The 17,571-nt window shown below is 45.3% G+C and overlaps 1 protein-coding gene across 8 annotated transcripts in view; it reads right to left on the bottom strand.

Moving 5' to 3' along the window:
- Ube2f (ubiquitin conjugating enzyme E2 F (putative)) overlaps positions 1–12,637 on the bottom strand; it is a 50,334-nt gene extending 37,697 nt beyond the window's left edge. For 4 of the 8 annotated variants that reach the window (XR_007233547.3, XM_048441846.3, XM_048441851.3 and 1 more), the window contains exons 1-2: positions 12,483–12,637; positions 7,630–7,763 (exon numbers count right to left, since the gene is read on the bottom strand). Coding sequence is in view for 7 of the 8 variants with exons in the window: in XM_048441846.3 (XP_048297803.1) it covers positions 7,630–7,747 (118 nt within the window). In the remaining variant the exon portion in view is untranslated. Of the gene's footprint in view, positions 1–7,629; positions 7,764–8,056; positions 8,146–8,234; positions 8,299–9,387; positions 9,564–12,482 lie in introns of all 8 variants that reach the window. The other 4 variants (XM_048441847.3, XM_048441849.3, XM_048441850.3 and 1 more) reach the window with 4 other exon arrangements.
- Between the last annotated feature and the right edge of the window lie 4,934 nt (positions 12,638–17,571).

Genomic DNA, 17,571 nt, shown 5'->3' with positions numbered 1-17,571 from the left:
TTTGCTTAAATGAACTATTAGATCAGGTGTTATCCCAACAGTCAGTTGTAGACTGGAAATGTCTCTTAACAATGTTTGAAAGTCATTAAGAGTATGCAATTAGTCTCTCCTGATTTGTGCCTTTTGTGTTCTGATTTTCTGTAAACCTATTTTGTAACCTGAGGACAGAATCTCCTCTTTGTATTTTTTCAGGAGCAATCTACAATCACCATTTAGGCAAAACTTTCTTTACTTCTTCAAACATTCTTTCTAAAGTTTCTGCATTTGAGTCAGATAACAAAATATTGTCCATGTAATGGTAAATTATAGACTTAGGAAATTGCTTGCATATCATTTCCAATGGCTGATTTACAAAGTATTGGCACAGGGTGCCACCAGGATCTCCTAGTAGGCCGAGAATTATTATAAGTAGACATTGTGAAAACAAATTTTTCTCTGTACTTTTCTTGTAAAGGTATAGTGAAGGAAAAATCTTTTAAATCAATAACTATAAGAGGCTAAGGCAGAGGAATTCCAGATTATAGAGGGCCCTTAGGCTAAATAACCTTCTTGACAGCTCTTAGATCTGTCACCATTCTCCATTTTCCAGATTTCATTTTAACAACAAATAGAGGAGAATTCTAAGAGCTGGTTAATTCTACAATATAGTAAGCATCTAGTTGCTCCTGTACCAACTGTTCTAAAGTTTGTCTTCCGTTAAAGACCATTGTTTAACCCAAATGGGTTTCTCATTAACCATTTTAAAGGCAAGGCCATTAGTACCTCTGAAGGTTTGCTAGTTGTTTTGTGTTCTTGTACAGCCTGAATGGTTGGTAACCTTTGTTTATAATATCTTATAATATCCTTCCCAGAAATAGGAGTTTTGGGGGCTGCAGGAATGTTAACCTGGGCATTCCATTGCTGCAATAGGTCACGACCCCATAAATTCACTGCAATATTAGCTACATATGGCCTCAGCCTTCCTTTCTGTCCTTCTGGCCCTATGTATTTAGCCCACCTCGTGCTTTTTTTCACTTGAGATAGGATTCCAATTCCTAGAAATTGAATATCTGCCTCTTGAAGAGACCAATATGAATGCAAAGATTCTGGAATAATGATACTCATGTCCGCACCCGTGTCCAGCAATCCTTCAATTACAATGTCACTTATATGTGCTTGCAGCTTTGGTCTTTGATCATTTTATAGAAGTCTGCCAAAATATATGTTTCTTATTTCCTACTGGAGTTTTTGATTTATCCTCCATGTCTATTCTACCATCTAGAACAGTATGGTTTTTGTTTGTTTTTGTTTTGTTTTTTTTTACAGTAGGCACTGGATTGTTTAATTTTCTCAGTGAGACATGTTCTCCACAGTGACTGGGAATGACTGGACATTGTTTGACATGGGGGCCTGCAAGAGGTCCCCAAGGAGTTTCCCAGTGGTAATGCGTTGTCTGTCTGTTTTCTGTGGACCTACATTCATTAGTCTAATGTCAGCCCAAACCTCCTACATATACCAGATGGCTGAGTCCTCCTATTTTTGCCATTCCTGGAGGAGACATGATTCCTAGACATTCCTTGTCTACAGTCCCTTCTTAGATATCCTGTTCTACCATAATTAAAACATTTGGCATTTTGATGTCTCCTCATACCATTGGAAATCGCTTCTCCTACCCAATTTTCAGTACTATAGTCAAATGTTTCAACATTCATTGTATGCAAGATCCATTCATCTATGGATGCTGATCTGACCTTTAAAGGCCCAAGGATCTTCTTACACTCTAAGTTGGCATTTTCAAAAGCCAAAGATTCAATAAGTATATATCTAGCTCCAGGGTCTGTCTCTCCTACTGGTATAGCCTTAGTTAATCTTTGTAAGAAGTCACTAAAGGGCTCTCTCTGGCCCTGTTTAACCCTAATATAGGACTCAATCCTCTTTCTTAGTTCCTGAGTCCTGTATCAAGCATTTAAAGCTGCTGTGCTACATAAGGACAGGGTGCATTCATCATAGTGAGTCTGTTCCTGTGGATCAGAGTAATGACCCTCTCCAAGAATTTGATCTTGGGAAGTCTCAAATCCTTTTGCTTTCCCCTGTTGTTCTAAAAATTTTGCCTCTTTTCTCCAATAACACTTCCAAAGCAGCTGAGGTCCCTCTTCTAGGACCGCTGAGATTAACTGAAGTTCATCATTTGGGGTAGCCTTAGTGCTTGAAGCTCACCTTTTTCACCATTTTCCCAGACAAAAGGTGAATGTAGCCCATAAGAAACTACTGCTTGTTTTTTATTTCTTTTAGATCACTCATACATATTGGTTTCCATGCATATTCTTTGACTACCTTAGGGTACTTTTGTGCCAGATGGTCTTTCTGAGGAAATTACTGCATATGCAGTTAAAACTGTGTAAATCATCCCGGGGTCTGGGCATGTACCGATGAGGCTAAATCCTGTCCTTGTAGCTTCTGTCCCTGCTCATCAATTTCAATAAATTCCTCAATCTTTTCAAATCTTTTTACTATTACATTTTTTAAAGTCCACATCTCCTGTCCAGTGTTCTGTTCTAATGCCCACCGAGGATTCCAAGGCATGAAACTTGTCCAATAAAGACAATGTCTCATCCTTGGACATAATTTTGATTGTGTGCATATTACCTTCCTGGAGAGATATCTTATACATTAATCTATCATAACTTTTCAACAGATTCTGATTATTAAATTCAACAACACAAATCCTTTCAGACAATTTTATCAAACTGATGCCATCCCTCTCCATTGCTCTTCTCAAATAGCTGTCCATTATTAGTCTGTAAAGACTGCTGTATAACGGATTTAGGGATTTTTAAAATAATCTGAGTTCTATATATTCTCCCCACAATCCAGTAGCTATAGGGATTCTAAAACACTGGATGTTCCAGTCCCCAATCACTCCAGTATCATTAAAAATCATAAGTAGGCCCAGGTTCCTAAATTAGTGTTGTTCTCTAACTCTTGGTCTGTATCATAACAAAAATATCTTATGCGTGGGTAGTTTGTAAACAGACACTTCTTTTTCGTAATTCTGAAAGCTGGCTGCCAAGACCAAAAGCACCAGCAGATTCTGAATCTGGTGAGGGCTCAGAGCCCTCATAGATAGCATATTCTTGTTGTGTGTGCAAACAGTAGGAAAAGATCTCCATTTGTAGCCACTCTACCCCCATGAATTACCTCCAAAATAATTTATGTCCTAATATCACCCAAATGTTTAGATTTGAATGTACGAATCTTGAGGTCAAGTCATTCAGACTGCCCATGAAAAGATGATCAAATATCATTATAAACAAACATAAACTTAGTAAAAAGTTCTAATTTTACATGACATCAACAAATTTAAGGTTCTGTTTATATTCATCATATTCAGTGTAAGTAACTCACCCAAGAAAGGAAGAGGGCTGAAGAGAGCCCCAAACACAGCCTCCTGACCATATCAGGAATTCTCTGTTCCACCTGTCAGAGCTGGCAAAGGAATGGAATCCTTGGGACATAGGATTTCAATAAAGACGCCTGGCACTTTGTCTAGCCCAGTGCAGAACACAAAACACCCCTTCAAATCTGCACAGTGCTTTAACAAGATAACACCTCTTTTGTTAGGTGGCTTAGCATTTCTGGGAGGCACTTAGCACCTTGCTTAACTCAGTGGCTGCATAACTTCCTTCTGAGAAATTAAATTCTTTTCCTCTATGTGAGGATCAAACCAGAGTCCACTGCAAGTATGATCATAACCAGATTACAAAATTCACAGTTACCACAATGGCCCCCACACCTCACACACTCACCTTCTCTTGCATTGGGCAGCTCACAACATTGGACTCTAGTTGTGTCCTCCAGATCTGCTACCCTTCATGGTGGCAATTACACAGCCTGCCCTGGCCCTACTTTGTGCCCTAAGACTGAGCACAAAAGTGTTTGTAAAATGTAGTGCATGTAAATACTTGCAGGGCCCCTGCTGTATGTGAATATCTTGAGATACTGAGAACTTTTCTCCTCATGTGGCCTGTGACCGAGAAGAATCCCAAAAGTACTATGACCTAAATTTGTGTCCCTTCTCCCTTCATACACTGAAGCTCTATGCTCTAATAAAGTGGCACTTGGCAGTCATTAGGCAGTCTTGGCAGACCTCCCACATGAGGTCAGTAGAAGCATTCTCCCAGGCACCTCCTTCATTTCTCTGTTGGGTGAGGACACAAGCAAGGAGCCATTTGTTTACAAACCAAGAAGACCTCACTAGGACTTGATCTGGGACATCAAATCAGCCAACTATGAGAAATGTGTGGTTTATGTTACCCAATCTGCAGTGGTTATACTGTTTGTTATAGCAGTCTAAGCTAAGATAAACGGCCAGTCTAGTCAGACGCACATGCTTCTTAGCTGAACTGAGTTTCAGTTTCAGACATCAGTAAGTATAGGAAGCTAAGCTTTTCATCCCCAGGACATGGGCCTCAGGCCCTCTAGAGAGCATGAATACATATAACTTACTTACCGAAGGTGTTCTAGAGCCACTCTAAAATGCAAGCTACAACCCTGAAAAAACGGTTCCTCTAACAAAGGCCTAATATTGCTAAGAATGTAGCCCTGGACTTCATACCACCCACTGGGCGCCTATCTATGGCTTCAACAGGCCCTCTTGCCCCCTTAGGCTGTTTGATATATTTATGACGACTATCCAGGTTCCCTGAACAGCCTCACTGGTGTTTAACCTTCAACAGAACACATAAGGCAATGTGTGTTCAGATGGCTGCCCTCCTAGTTGACTGTTAGCAGGACTCCTTGTTAGGTTACCCCTCAGATTCATATGCTGTCAAATGCTGTGACAACCTTGGCAATGTGGCAAGTTGAACCCTGACCCACTCACCAGAGATTAGAATGGGAGACTAGCACTGGAACGGAGTTGGGGACCTCTCTCCCCATCAGGAGCCACATTAGCACAGGGGCATGTGGGAGTCCTGGTAGATTGTGAGGGCCCAATCACACATAGACACATTATCCCTAAGATGCTCTAAGATGCCTGGCGGGGCTCAAGGAGGACAGGAGTGGACACCCAGCCTATAGTTTACCAGTAAGTGGCAGGACCCCATGAGTCCCTCCTCTATCTACAAAAGCACCTATTTTGTCCTGTTACTTTCTACAATCTTTCTCTTGGCTCTTTGGGATGCCAGTGTCCTCTAGGTCAGTCTTCTGCGAATCACTGCCCAGGTGCCCTCTCACTGGGGCTATGGACATATGGCCTTTGTTCTAGATTTTATGGCTGTATAGACTGCCGCCGCAGGCTACATACCTTCCAAGACAGCCCCCACCTGACCTTTTGCCAGCCTGGTGACAGCTCTAAGAACTGAGCAAAGGCTATACTGGGACATTCTCCTTCAAGTGTGACTATCCCTCAGCCTACTTTCTTCACTTCCCTCTACTGAATTGTCTCAAGACAGTTTTAGTTGCCCTGCCTCCCACTTAGTATCAAGTCCTAGACAGTCACAGTTTCCTAGAACCTGTCCATACTCATGAAACACATCTTCTCAGAATTCCACTTTATGATCAAGGACAACAATGCCAATTAGAGCAATCTTGCTAAACTCAGACCTTTTCAAAGTCCCTAATGGAATTTTTGTCTGGAAAGGTTTTTCACTATGATCACCCTAGAGCTATCTGAAAACTCCCAGGTGAGTCTCTAGACACAGGATGGATGGAGACTGTCAACACTCTCTTTTCTCAATGCTAACTTGCATTTCTGCTCTTTGAACCAGTGTTTAATTTGTTATCCTAGCGCCTGCCTCACCCCTAAGATGTGGGTCTGGCCATCCTGCTGCAACTACTGCAGACTTCTTAGCCTAAATCTCAGCTCTTCAGGTGGAAAATGAAGCACCATCCTGGCAATTATCCCTAAAGTACTTGCTATGGTTTGACCCACAATACCTGCTATGGTCTGGAGGTGCCCAAAATTCATATTAAAACCCAATCCCCAATGTGGCAGTATTAAGAGGTGGTGTCTTGGAGTGAATAAGTTATAATGACTCTATTCACATGAATGATTTAGAGCCATTTAAACTCTTGTCTCTTCCTTCTGAAGAGACCAGTGTCCTTCCTTCCTAGGATACAGCAACCTGGTTACATCTTGGAAGCTGAGTAGAATTCTCACCAGAAACCAATACTTGCTTTTTTTTTTTTTTTTTTTTTTGACAGCGGGGATGGAACCCAGGGCCTGGTACATTGAGACAAGTGCCTTTATCAGTGAGCCCAACACTGCTTTTTTAACCTTAGTCTTCCAGACTCCAGATCATGAGAAAGAGACTCCTATTTTCTACAAGGAATATAGAATCTTGCTATAACAGCACAATTAGGGTCTGGCCTCAAGTGCTTGGTGTACCACAGCTGCTATTAACCATGATGGTGGCAACGTGAAAAAGGGACAGTTTAAAGCTCAGCAGATATGTCAAGACGTCTTTACTGCAATAAAACACTCTTCTCGTACTGCAACTACACCCCCAAACTCCTCAACCTGGCTCTGCCATCTCTGGGCTGCCTCTACAGATGGAACCTCGAGGGTTCTGAAAAGTCAAATGTCATCATCAGGCTTCCAAGTAAGTAAGGTGCCCCAGGGCACCTTCCTTGCAATCTAGGTTGTTCCGGACTCAGAGACAAGAATGAAATAAAACATTTTTACTTATAACCAATCATCCATAGCTGGTCAAGATTTAAGTCCAGGAAGTCCATTAGAGACTCTGTTAAACCTGCACAAACCCATGGCCTTCAACCTCTGCATCCACATGTATACACCTCTACCATAAGTGTACAACTGTGTACCCTTGCCCCTCTCGTGTACACAGGAACATGCAAGCTATACGGATACCCCCCCCCCACACACACACAAAAGGAAACCCTTTATCAAACATAGTTTTCCTTTACAAACATGGACAGCGACTATGTCCTTAGAACACAATTTTATTAATAATTCTATGAATTCTAATAACAAAATTACAATATACATTATTACCAGTTCATACAGTACTTGTGTTGGTGTGCAGGTGCACTATGATAATTCTGTGAAGACACCAGCTTTTCACAAGACTCCTTAGGCTGTGTTCTGTATGAAGCAGGAAAGGATCTCAAGACATCACCTGTTCCAGGATGGAAGCTGCTGTGCACCCCACAGGAAAGAGGACAGTAACAGCAGCACCCACATGCCTCAGGCAGCCAACTCCTACTGTCTCTTCTTTCCACAGCACAGCAGCAACGCCAACAAAGAATATTCCTGGGGTGCCAGACATCACAGTTCTAACACCATCTCCTTGTGATCACAATCCTATCCTTTGTCTGGTATAAATCCTGCCTCTGTAAGTGACAATTTCCCTTTATTTTTATTTTTTTGAAACAGGGTCTCTCCATACAACTCTGGCTGTCTTGGAACTCATTTTATAGACCTGGTTGGCCTTAAACTCCAAGATCTACCTGCCTCTTCCTCCAGAGTCCTGGGATTAAAGGCATACCCGACTGATACTCATATGTTAAAATCATTTTAAAGAAGTATTTCCATTTAACAGGCTACTTTATAACGATCCTCAAAGAGCCTCTGGGCAAGCTTTGTTTTGTTACAGGGTACAATGCCAGCTTCCATGGAGGATGATTTACCTTTTACAAGCAACTTGTCTCTCACAGAGACCCGTCGAGTAGAGTCAGATGTGGAGGCTGATGTCCGGGATCCTTTGAGACCATCATCCCGCTTCAGCTTGCTTGCCAGCGTTAGCATTACTGCCACCTTTCTTCTGGAAGACAGGCAAGAGTAGGGCTAAGTAAGGACCATGTCTCCATACAACTAGACAGGAGAGATAGACAGGGGTTTATTTTCTCTAAAATGTGCAGAAAATTTCTACAAAGATTAACAAAACTGGATTCCTTCACAATAAATCTAAATAAGCCATGTGATTCTTTGTAAGTTTAGGGAAGCCACAAGTTTCATACTCACTAGGCACAGAGTTCAATCACAATCTAGCCCCACCCATCTCCAAGCTTCCCAACTGGCACTCATTCACTAACCCCACTGTGTCAAATGAAGTACCTGTCCCCGCAGCAATGGGATCAAGGTGTAGCCTGGGAGCAGAAGTCTCTAGGGCAGAAGTGACATCTGATGCTTTGCTTTCCTTCTCCCTTAGAGGGAAGTGTACAGAGCCTTCAAAGGACTGTTGCATTTACTGATTTGCAATGTCAACATCAAGAGAAAATTATAATACCCCAACCTGGACTGTCTTCAGTGGCTGCTTCCAGCCCCTGTGACTTTCAGGTTCTCCTGCTGCAAACTCCCTGGGAAGGACAGCAAAATCCAAAGGCAGGTGAGGTAATGCTCCCGACTGCCTGCATAAAGGATGGAAGAACTGCCACCCACTCCTTAAGCCTTCAATTGTTTATTCTAAAAGCAGCACTGGAGCAACAGAATTGTTGGGCAGAAGGTACAGGCACTTCTCATGCACTCCTCTCCCCATTTCCATGACCAGCATTCCCTGTAAGAGGCTTCATGTGTTCTAACTGATGAACCTGTGTGAAGGCATCACCCAGAGCACAAGTCACACTAAGATGTCAGCAATTCCTACCTCCAGAGTCTGCCTTCTGTTTCTAGCACACTTCCATCAGTCAGAATTCCTCATACCTGACACCCTCAGAGAGGGACTCTAGCAAGAGTAAACAGTTCAATTTGCATAACTTCCTTTCTTATTTTAAAATTACTTCTTTTCAACACTGGTCTGATAACTTTTCTACCAAAAAGGATCTAAAATTTTCCAGATGAAAAGCTTTATCTGAGGGGATCAAACTTGAGGCTAAGACCCTGAAAACAAGGATATTCTTCTCTGGTATTTTTAAAACAAAACAAAACAAAAAAACAAAACCCTCAAACCCAGGTCTTTTGCCTAGTTTCTCATGCCACCTTTTGTGTATCCCTAGTGAGGGTCAGACTGCATTTTGTACCACATATCACAAAAACAAGACAGTGAATACGATCTTCCAAACTGTGCATGCCCTGCCATACTGAGGGCTGGTCACACTGGGTACAGGGGCACATACCTATAACACTATTTGGGAGGCTGAGGCAGGAAGATTATCAGTTGGAGGTTAGTCTGGGCTACGAAGGGAGATTATGTACCAACAAGCAAAATAAATAAAAATACTAAAACAAAACAAATAGTAGTATTTGTCTAAATATACCAAACAATTCTTGTATTGCATGTTAGTATGCATAAACTCACAGCATTGAAATCTGGGAAAGATTCCTAACACAGCTCGCTCGTTCTCACTCTCTATCTCTCCCCCCACACACAGGTGCATGCCCACATGGACCCTGGAACAACAGGTGTGGAGGGTGAGTGTCCAAGTCACTAAGCTACAAGAAGCACTCACCACAGTAACCTCCAGAAGATGTGCTAAGTATGGTCATGGTGTCAGGTTTACACACTGATCAATCACGAAGTGAAGGGGCAGTTCAGCCATACCTCAATAGAGTTGGGAGACATCTGAAAGCACATTAGCACCTGTTTCTTCAGCCCCACTCTACAATGCCTTCTCCTCAGGGTTATCTACATGAAGAGATGAGCCTACTATGAACACAGACATCTTCAAGTTTTTACTTCAAGCATAGAGCTATGGTTCAACTGCTAAGTCACGTCCCCCAGGGAGGCTTCATTCAGCCCACAAGCTACCAAACAGCTGAACATAGCAATGCTTTGCTGCCTTGGCCCCCAATTGGAATGAACTTGTCAGAAATTTCTTAAACAGGGTCATTAGGTAGTGTTTGCCACCCTGGCCAAGTCCAAGTCTACCACTATGTGAAGCACAATTAATAATAACTCAAGAGAAAGAAACTAAGGTTCAACCTGAAAACCAGAAAAGCAAAGCAGTCAGCCACTGACTGTTACCTCAGCCTTAGTCAGAAAATGGAGATACTGCCTCCAGGAATCTCAGAATGAGACTGAGTCTGAGAGCTTTCTCCTCCCGTTTTACAACCCTGGGAATTAAAGGTGTGCACCACAATCACCTGGTTTCTATGGCAAACTAGTGTGGCTACTGGGATTAAAGGTGTTGTCATTGCTGTCTGATCAGTAAGGCTTGCCAGTGTGGCTGTTTTACTTTTCTGATCCTCAGGCAAGTCTTATTTATTAAAAGACACCCTTTTGTCTAAATAAAAACTAATAAAAACTCAGAGACAGAAATTGGGGTTCAATCTGAAGGTCAGAAAAGCAAAATAGCCACCCACTGGCTCTAACCTCGACTTCAGTCTGGAAATGGCAATCCTGCCTCTAGGAATCTCAAAAAGAGACTGTGTTTGTGAGTTGTCTCCTTCCATCTTATATTTCTCTCTAGATCTGGGATTAAAGGTGTGCACCACTGGGATTAAAGGAATGTACTGCCCGGTTTCTATGACAAACTAGTGTGACTACTGGGACTAAAGGTGTACACTACCACTGCCTGGTCTGTAAGGCTGGCCAGTGTGGCTGTTTTACTCTCTAATCTTCAGGCAAGCTTTATTTAATAAAATACAAGTGAAATATCACTACAGCTATGTGTTCAGTCCTTGGGACATCAGGGGTGCCTGACAATGTCAGGATTATAGGCCTACCTACCACTGGGGGTCAGGGAGGGGTGCAGGACGCACCACATGTGGATCAGCAGATCCTCACCTTCGGTGTCAGTAAGGCCAGCGGTGAAAAGGGAAAATTAAAAGCAGCGATCAATAGCTTAGTAGGCAGTCCCCTAGTGGTCATAAGAGACTTCATGGAAAATGAAGCCAGGGCACAAGCCACCCCACATAGAGGAGCTGCACTGCTCAGAGACCTTGCAAGAGTCAGGCCTTCCCCACATACGAGTACTGTGCTTGATGCTTTCATACCTCTCTGCTACACTGAGGCCTTTTCGGAGGCAGAGGGCGGGTATGCTCTGCTCTGCAAGGTGCAGATTCTAATTTGTAATCTAATTAGAAGTCAGCTGTAGACTTCTAATAAAACACGTGCCAAGGCCGTGCAGGGTAGAAAACACAGCATGCCCTCTAATAGTCTAAGGCACGTAAGACTAAAGCAGCCAGCAATTTTTCTATCATCTGTATCACTTTCACATGCCACAGGGAGAACAACCAGGCTCAATTCCCAAATCTTCCCATAATCAGAAAGTTACAACAAGAATAATTATTCATACTATCTAAAGGCTGGCAGACTACCTGCAGTGGCCCTGGAATTCTTTCTCTCCTCAATACGTCCAACCTCTGGGTAAAACCCGAGTTTTACCCAAACTTCCCGTTTCTCGAAAAATCCCACTGTGACTAAGGCAGTATTTTGGGAACAGACCAGCTATTCTGAACAGCCTGCTCGGTCTCCAAATTCCACAAGTTGCAATGGGCCTGGTTAGTTCCTCCTCTGGGTGGGACCGGCTTTCAGGTTCTCCACCAAAGACTCCAGCCTGTTATTTACCAGTCTCATCAAGTTCTGTTTAATCAGCATTCCCATGTGCTCTGGTGAAATAGGGCCCCTGTCACCTGTGCGAGGCCAATCAGCTCAAGGTGAGGCTAACTCCTCACTGACAGTTCCAATCCAAGTCCCAATGCAGGCATTTAAGTGAGAACTACAGGTCACTAGGACACCTATTTATCCTCCCCAGCCTAAAGACAGACGAGGACATCAAAAGGTCCACACCCCAGTACCGTACAGCATAGCATGCCAGTGCCCAGGGGTCTCTCGCCTACCAGGTTTATTGACTGAGCACCTCTGGAGCCCATCTCTGATCTCGGGTACCTAATGCCAGGTAGTTCCGGCCAGGTGAGGTTCCTGAAGCTCCCCCATCACTAGTAGCGCTCTTCATTTCCACCGAGTCTCTCTCCCACTGCCGAGCTCCTGCCCCACCAGCTAGGAAGCCCGGGCAGCAGGCCCACCAGCCGCCTCACTGTTCAGCACCACCCTGCTCATTTCTGGAACCTCTGTTGAATCTGACAACCAGGTTGTGGGATGCCCTCCTTCCCTTCACCATCTAGCCCTACCAAGGTACTTATGGAGAGCCGATTTCTACCTATAGGCCAAGCGAAGCCCTCTCTGGCCACTCCGACCCACCGGCAGCGCCGATGGGCGGGTCCAGTGCCCACCCGAGACAGAGGAAACTGAGCCCGCCAGAGAGAAGGCCACACCCGAGACAATACGCCGCGGAACCGGGTCAAGGACCGAACCGGACCAGGCGGGACCGGCCGCCCCTCCTCCCCGCTGCCGCGGTTGCCAGCCGCGTCCGCCTCCCTCCGGGAGCAGCGGCCTGCCCGTCGCGGCCTCGGGCTCCCGGTAGGGCCCGAGTTCGGCACCGTGACCTTGCCGGCGGCACGGGGTCCGCCTCGGCCCGGCCCGCAGAGCCGCGGGGGCTCGCTGCCCGCCCAGAGCTTCCCGTCAGCCGCCGACCTCGCGGCCCCTGCCCGGCGCCCGGCGAGAGGAGCCGCGGTCGCAGCTCTGTCCGCGCGACCGGCTCACCTGAGCACCGCGAGTCAGGCGAGGCGGGCCGGCATCCAACACCATGCCCGACAAGCGGCGGCAGCAAGAAGCTCCAGCCCTCACAGCCGCACCGGCTCCCGGCGGCGGGACCGGAAGTGGCGGGGCGGGGCCTGCGCCGTGACCGCAGCGGGCTCTTTAAGAAAAAAAAATTCAAAGCCGCGGAGAACTTTATTGGCACCCTCACGTGCAGACAGCATAGCGCGCCGGCCAGACTGGGCGGCCGTCACTCATTGGCGGGGGGCAGGACCTGAGGGCGGGCCAAGAGAGTGCCAAGCTCTTCCCTGATTGGTCACGGTGTCCGTATCTGCGTCCTAGGTCAGGCGCGCGGCCTGCCGGATTGTTTCCATTCATTTGGGCACTTAATGGTCGGAAATACTAGTGCGCGGTGCCTATGCCCTGCACCGTGACGGAATGTAAATGACCCGACCTGCCTGCTGCATGCATTAGGGCTTTCGGGTAGTTAGAAGTGTAGATTACACCACGTGGCCAATGAATTTAGAGGCACTCTTCTGCTCCTAATTTTTTAAATGTCTTCTATTTGATGCTGTAAAAATATGCTTCAGGGGCTGGAGAGATAGCTCAGGGGTTAAGAGCACTTGCTTTTCTTCCAAAGGACCCAGGTTCAATTCCCAGCACCCCCATGGCAGCTCACAACTCTAACTCCAGTTCCAGAGGATCTGAGGACACCTTCACGCTGACACACAAGCAGGCAATACACCAATGTATATAAAAACAAATAAATTTTTTAAAAAAATTATGCTTCAGGCCGGTTTAAATCTCAGTCCTCTAGGACAGGGAAAGGCCTGGTCTACATAGTGAGTTCCAGGACAGCCTACTTCAATCAAACAAAAATCTGCTCCAGACCCGGGGATATAGGGCAATGGTAGGTAACTTGCATTTAGCAGGGAGGTGGTGGCACATACCTTCAATCACTGCACTCAGGAGGTAGAGGTAGGCGATGTAGTGATTCCTGCGCGAGATGGATCAAGTCACGGGTGGGTTCAAAACACGGCCAGTGAGAACCCAGGCGATTCTGCATGCAAGAGACCTTGGCAGGTTGAGAACCAGAGGCCTCACGGTGGGTGAGGGATAGAATAGAATTTAAGTGAGGAGTTTATTGAGTGAAGGGTAAAAGGAAGAAGGAGAAGGAGAGTAAGAAGAAGAAGAAGAGGAGGAGGAGGAGGAGAAGGAGAAGAAGAAGAAGAAGAGGAGGAAGAGGAGGAGGAGGAGGAGGAGGAGGAGGAGGAGGAGGAGGAGGAGGAGGAGAAGGAGAAGGAGAAGGAGAAGGAGAAGGAGAAGGAGAAGAAGAAGAAGAAGAAGAAGAAGAAGAAGAGAGACCTGCTTGCCTCTTCAAAAGAACAGAGGGAAGAAAGAAAGCGGGGATGGGTGGAGCTTGTTGTTAAGTATTTTGGCCGACAACCCTCTCTGCCAATGAAATAATCCCAATCAGACCAAATTAGAAGATACCCAGGTTTAATGGGTGCCAGTACTCCTGGGTGCCCCCCACCCAGAAAACATGGAAAGGTGAACCGAGAACAGAAAGACCACAGAAAAAACGAAAGATCGTGTGTTCATTCCCTGGGGAGCAGTTTAAATAGTCTGTGGGAGTGGTCTTGACCCTCCCTGGGGAGGGATCACTGTTTGGCTGCTTTCTTGGAAGTGGAGTCTGGACTGTGGCCACTCCCAGGGGACTTGGAATGGAGTTTTCCACCCAGCATTCAAAAAACGGGTGCCAGGGGCTGTGGTGAAGGCCTCCAATTAAACACTTGTCTCTCTTTTTTTGAGGGGGTTGGTCAGGTTTCGAGACAGGATTTCTCAGTAGCTATGGAACCAATCCTGGAACTCACAGAGATCCCCCTGCCTCTGCCTCCAGAATGCTGAGATTAAAGGCGTCTGTCACCACCGCATGGCCTGGAGTTTATCTCTTAAAGGGACCTTTTGCACCTGCATACAGACTTCTTAGGGACATAGCAGCCATATAGGACCCTGAACTGGCCAGGGTACTGCCTGAGTTCATCCTGCGAGGTGACAGGGCAGGCCAGCATAATGCCTGAGTCCTAACAGGCAGATCTAGAGTTCCAGCCTGGTCTAGAGTCCCAAGACAACCAAGGCTACAGAGAAACCTTATCTCAAAATAAATTTTTAAAAAAAGTAAATAAATAAATACTTCTGATCTGAGAGAAGTTGTAAAGAGAAAAGAGACTTTTGTCAAGAGAATTCTTCATGAGTTCAGCTAACTCCTGCCCACCTCCTTAATCTCCCTATCCTGCATTTCCTCCTTCCTGGTATTCTACTGGAGATGTCCTTACCTATTTCCCTGACTGAACTCAGGTACATCTGGGGCCCGTGCCAGGTGTTCAGAACCCATTTGCTGAGCAAGTGCTGCCTGAACATGTGCAAAGACAGACAAGACTGGAGTGGCTTGAACCAATGTCTCACCAATAGACCTGGGTCTCTACAGTACAGGGAAGTGAGTCACTTCTAGCTCCATTTCCAGAGGCAGCCTCATGTGTCCCTGAAGACTTACCAAGAGCCTACTGTGTTATTAGTTTATATAGGTGCTCACAGCGATCCTGGTGAATGGAATTCTGTCAGCTCCAGCCTGGAAGAGACCCGAAGCGCAGAGTTACATAGTTTGCACAGCGTGGCAGAGCAGGAAGAGGAATCCAGCTCATCTGTCTCTGGCATTCTGTCCTAGACAGGCTGCTAATGCCAACAGCAAGAAAAGGGACAAAAGACTCTTTCTTGGAGTCAGGGTGATGTTTTGAACATACTGGGACTGAGAACATCATCATGGACCTTAAAGGACAAAGGATACCTTTTCATGAGGGCTGGAAGAGACATGATAGGTTGTCCGGAGGTTCTTGTTCCTCTCAGGTTGCATATCAGACCAGGCTCTGGATGGAGCTGGCAAATCTCTGTCTGACTGTTAGTCAGGGTTCTCTAGAGTAGCAGAACTTATAGAATGAACCTCTCTCATATATATTTGTTGTGTGTGAATGTGTGTATGCTGTATGTGTACATATGTGTGTTGTGTGTTTGTATAGGTGTTTGTCTTGACTTATCCAAGTGGGTCCAATGTAACCCCAAGGGCTCTTGTGTGAGGCAGGTTAGTGGTCAGTCAGTGCGACGGGGGGGGGGGGGGTTGTGAAGATACAACAGTGGTGGGCAGTTTAAGGGGAGTGCAGGTAGCCTCTGAAAGCTAAAACAGAATTTCTTGAGCCTCAGAAGGAACTTGACTCTGTTGCTGTGGCCTGAATTGTGTCTTCTTCAAACATGTTGAAGTTCTAACTCCACTACCTCAGAATGGGACTTTGCTTTGGGTTTCCTTTGGAGGTAGGGTCGTTGGGGTTGAGATGGGAGACAAATTCTTCAGTGAACAAAATAGGAACATGAACGCCCATCCCTGGTCCTGAGTATGTGAAACTCCCTCACATAGTCCATAAAGCGGCTTTCTGTTGTCTCTGGAGATGGGGGAAGAAGTGACAGCCCAGGTGGAGTGGTTCTGACTGAGCTGCACAAGTCAATTGACTGAGAATGGAGTACTGCGCAGGTGGCCTCCATGAGGAGGAGGGGCCACCTCTTAGAACACCTGTGAGCAGCAGGAGACTCTGTACAGTCCCTTAGGAGATTGCTACTCAGCTTCCTGAAGCTGAGACAAAATGACTGCCACAGAGCGAGGGAGGGGCCGGAAAGATGACTCAGCAGGAGTGAGCACTTGCCACCAAGCCTGGTGACCCAGTTCAGTACCTGGAGCCCAAATGGAGGGAGAGAGCTGACCACTGCAGGATGTCTTCTCACCGCTACACTCAAACCATGGCATGCACATGTACCTACACAAAACACATTTAAAAAAAATAAGTACAAATTTTAAAAGGGAGGATGAAATGGTTCCATAACTGAAGGTTCTTGCCACCAAGCATGATGACCTGAATTTGTTTCTCAGGACCCACATGGTGAAAGGAAAGCACTCATTTCTGAAAGTTGTTCTGACTTCCACATACAAACCATGCACACACACACACAAGTACACACATAACACATACATATATACACATACACAACATACACATACATACAATACACACGTATACCCACAACACATACACACAATACACACACACAACACACACAATACACACATACATACACAACACACACATACATATACATACACACAATACACACATACATACACACAATACACACATACAATACACAACACACACATACATACACAAACACACAACACACACACACACACACACACAGACCCTGTGAAGTTTTGGTCCAGTGATTTCACTCTTATCCTGGGGAAGTAGTCCAATGACAGAGACAACCCTGGTGGGAAGATGCCCATTGGGAGCTGCCTCACGGAGGCAACTTGGAAGCTGCTTCGTGGAGCACTGGGGATAATTAACTAAGCCACCTCAAGTTTACTTGCAGTGGTACTGCAGAGCCATGCGCCTCGATCGTTATGCAGACTGTGTGGAGCCACGGACTTGCTTATTAAATTAAACAGCACAGTTCAGATTGTATACAATGACTAGAGCTTAAAAAAGACAAATGCAAATCAGAGACTAGAAAAGAATGAGCAAAAATGAATTTAGTTTTTGTGTAGGACAGGGACATTTGGGGTGAATTTTCTCTTTTCATTAAAAAATTATTTTATTAGGGCCGGAGAGATGGTTCAGTGGTTAAGAGCATTGCCTGCTCTTCTAAAGGTCCTGAGTTCAATTCCCGGCAACTACATGGTGCCTCACAACCATTTGTAATGAGGTCTGGTGCCCTCTTCTGGCCTGCAGGCATACACACAGAAAGAATATTGTATACATGATAAATAAACAAATAAATATTTTTTTTAAAAAATTATTTTATTATTTGTTATATGTAGGTGTGTTGTGGGATTTTTGTTGTATGCTATAAATATGTGTTGCTCTCATTGGTTGATAAATAAAGCTGCTCTGGCCTATGGCAAGGCAGGATAGAGGCAGGCAGGAAATTCAAGCAGAGATATGGGAGAAGAAGGGTGGAGCCTGAGTGACACCATCTGGCCACTCTAGGAACA

This window comes from Myodes glareolus, chromosome 1, assembly GCF_982192425.1.
Source record: "Myodes glareolus chromosome 1, mMyoGla1.1, whole genome shotgun sequence".
NCBI lineage: Eukaryota > Metazoa > Chordata > Mammalia > Rodentia > Cricetidae > Myodes > Myodes glareolus.
The sequence above is the reverse complement of the archived record's forward strand: the minus strand, read 5'-3'. Positions and strand labels throughout refer to the sequence as shown.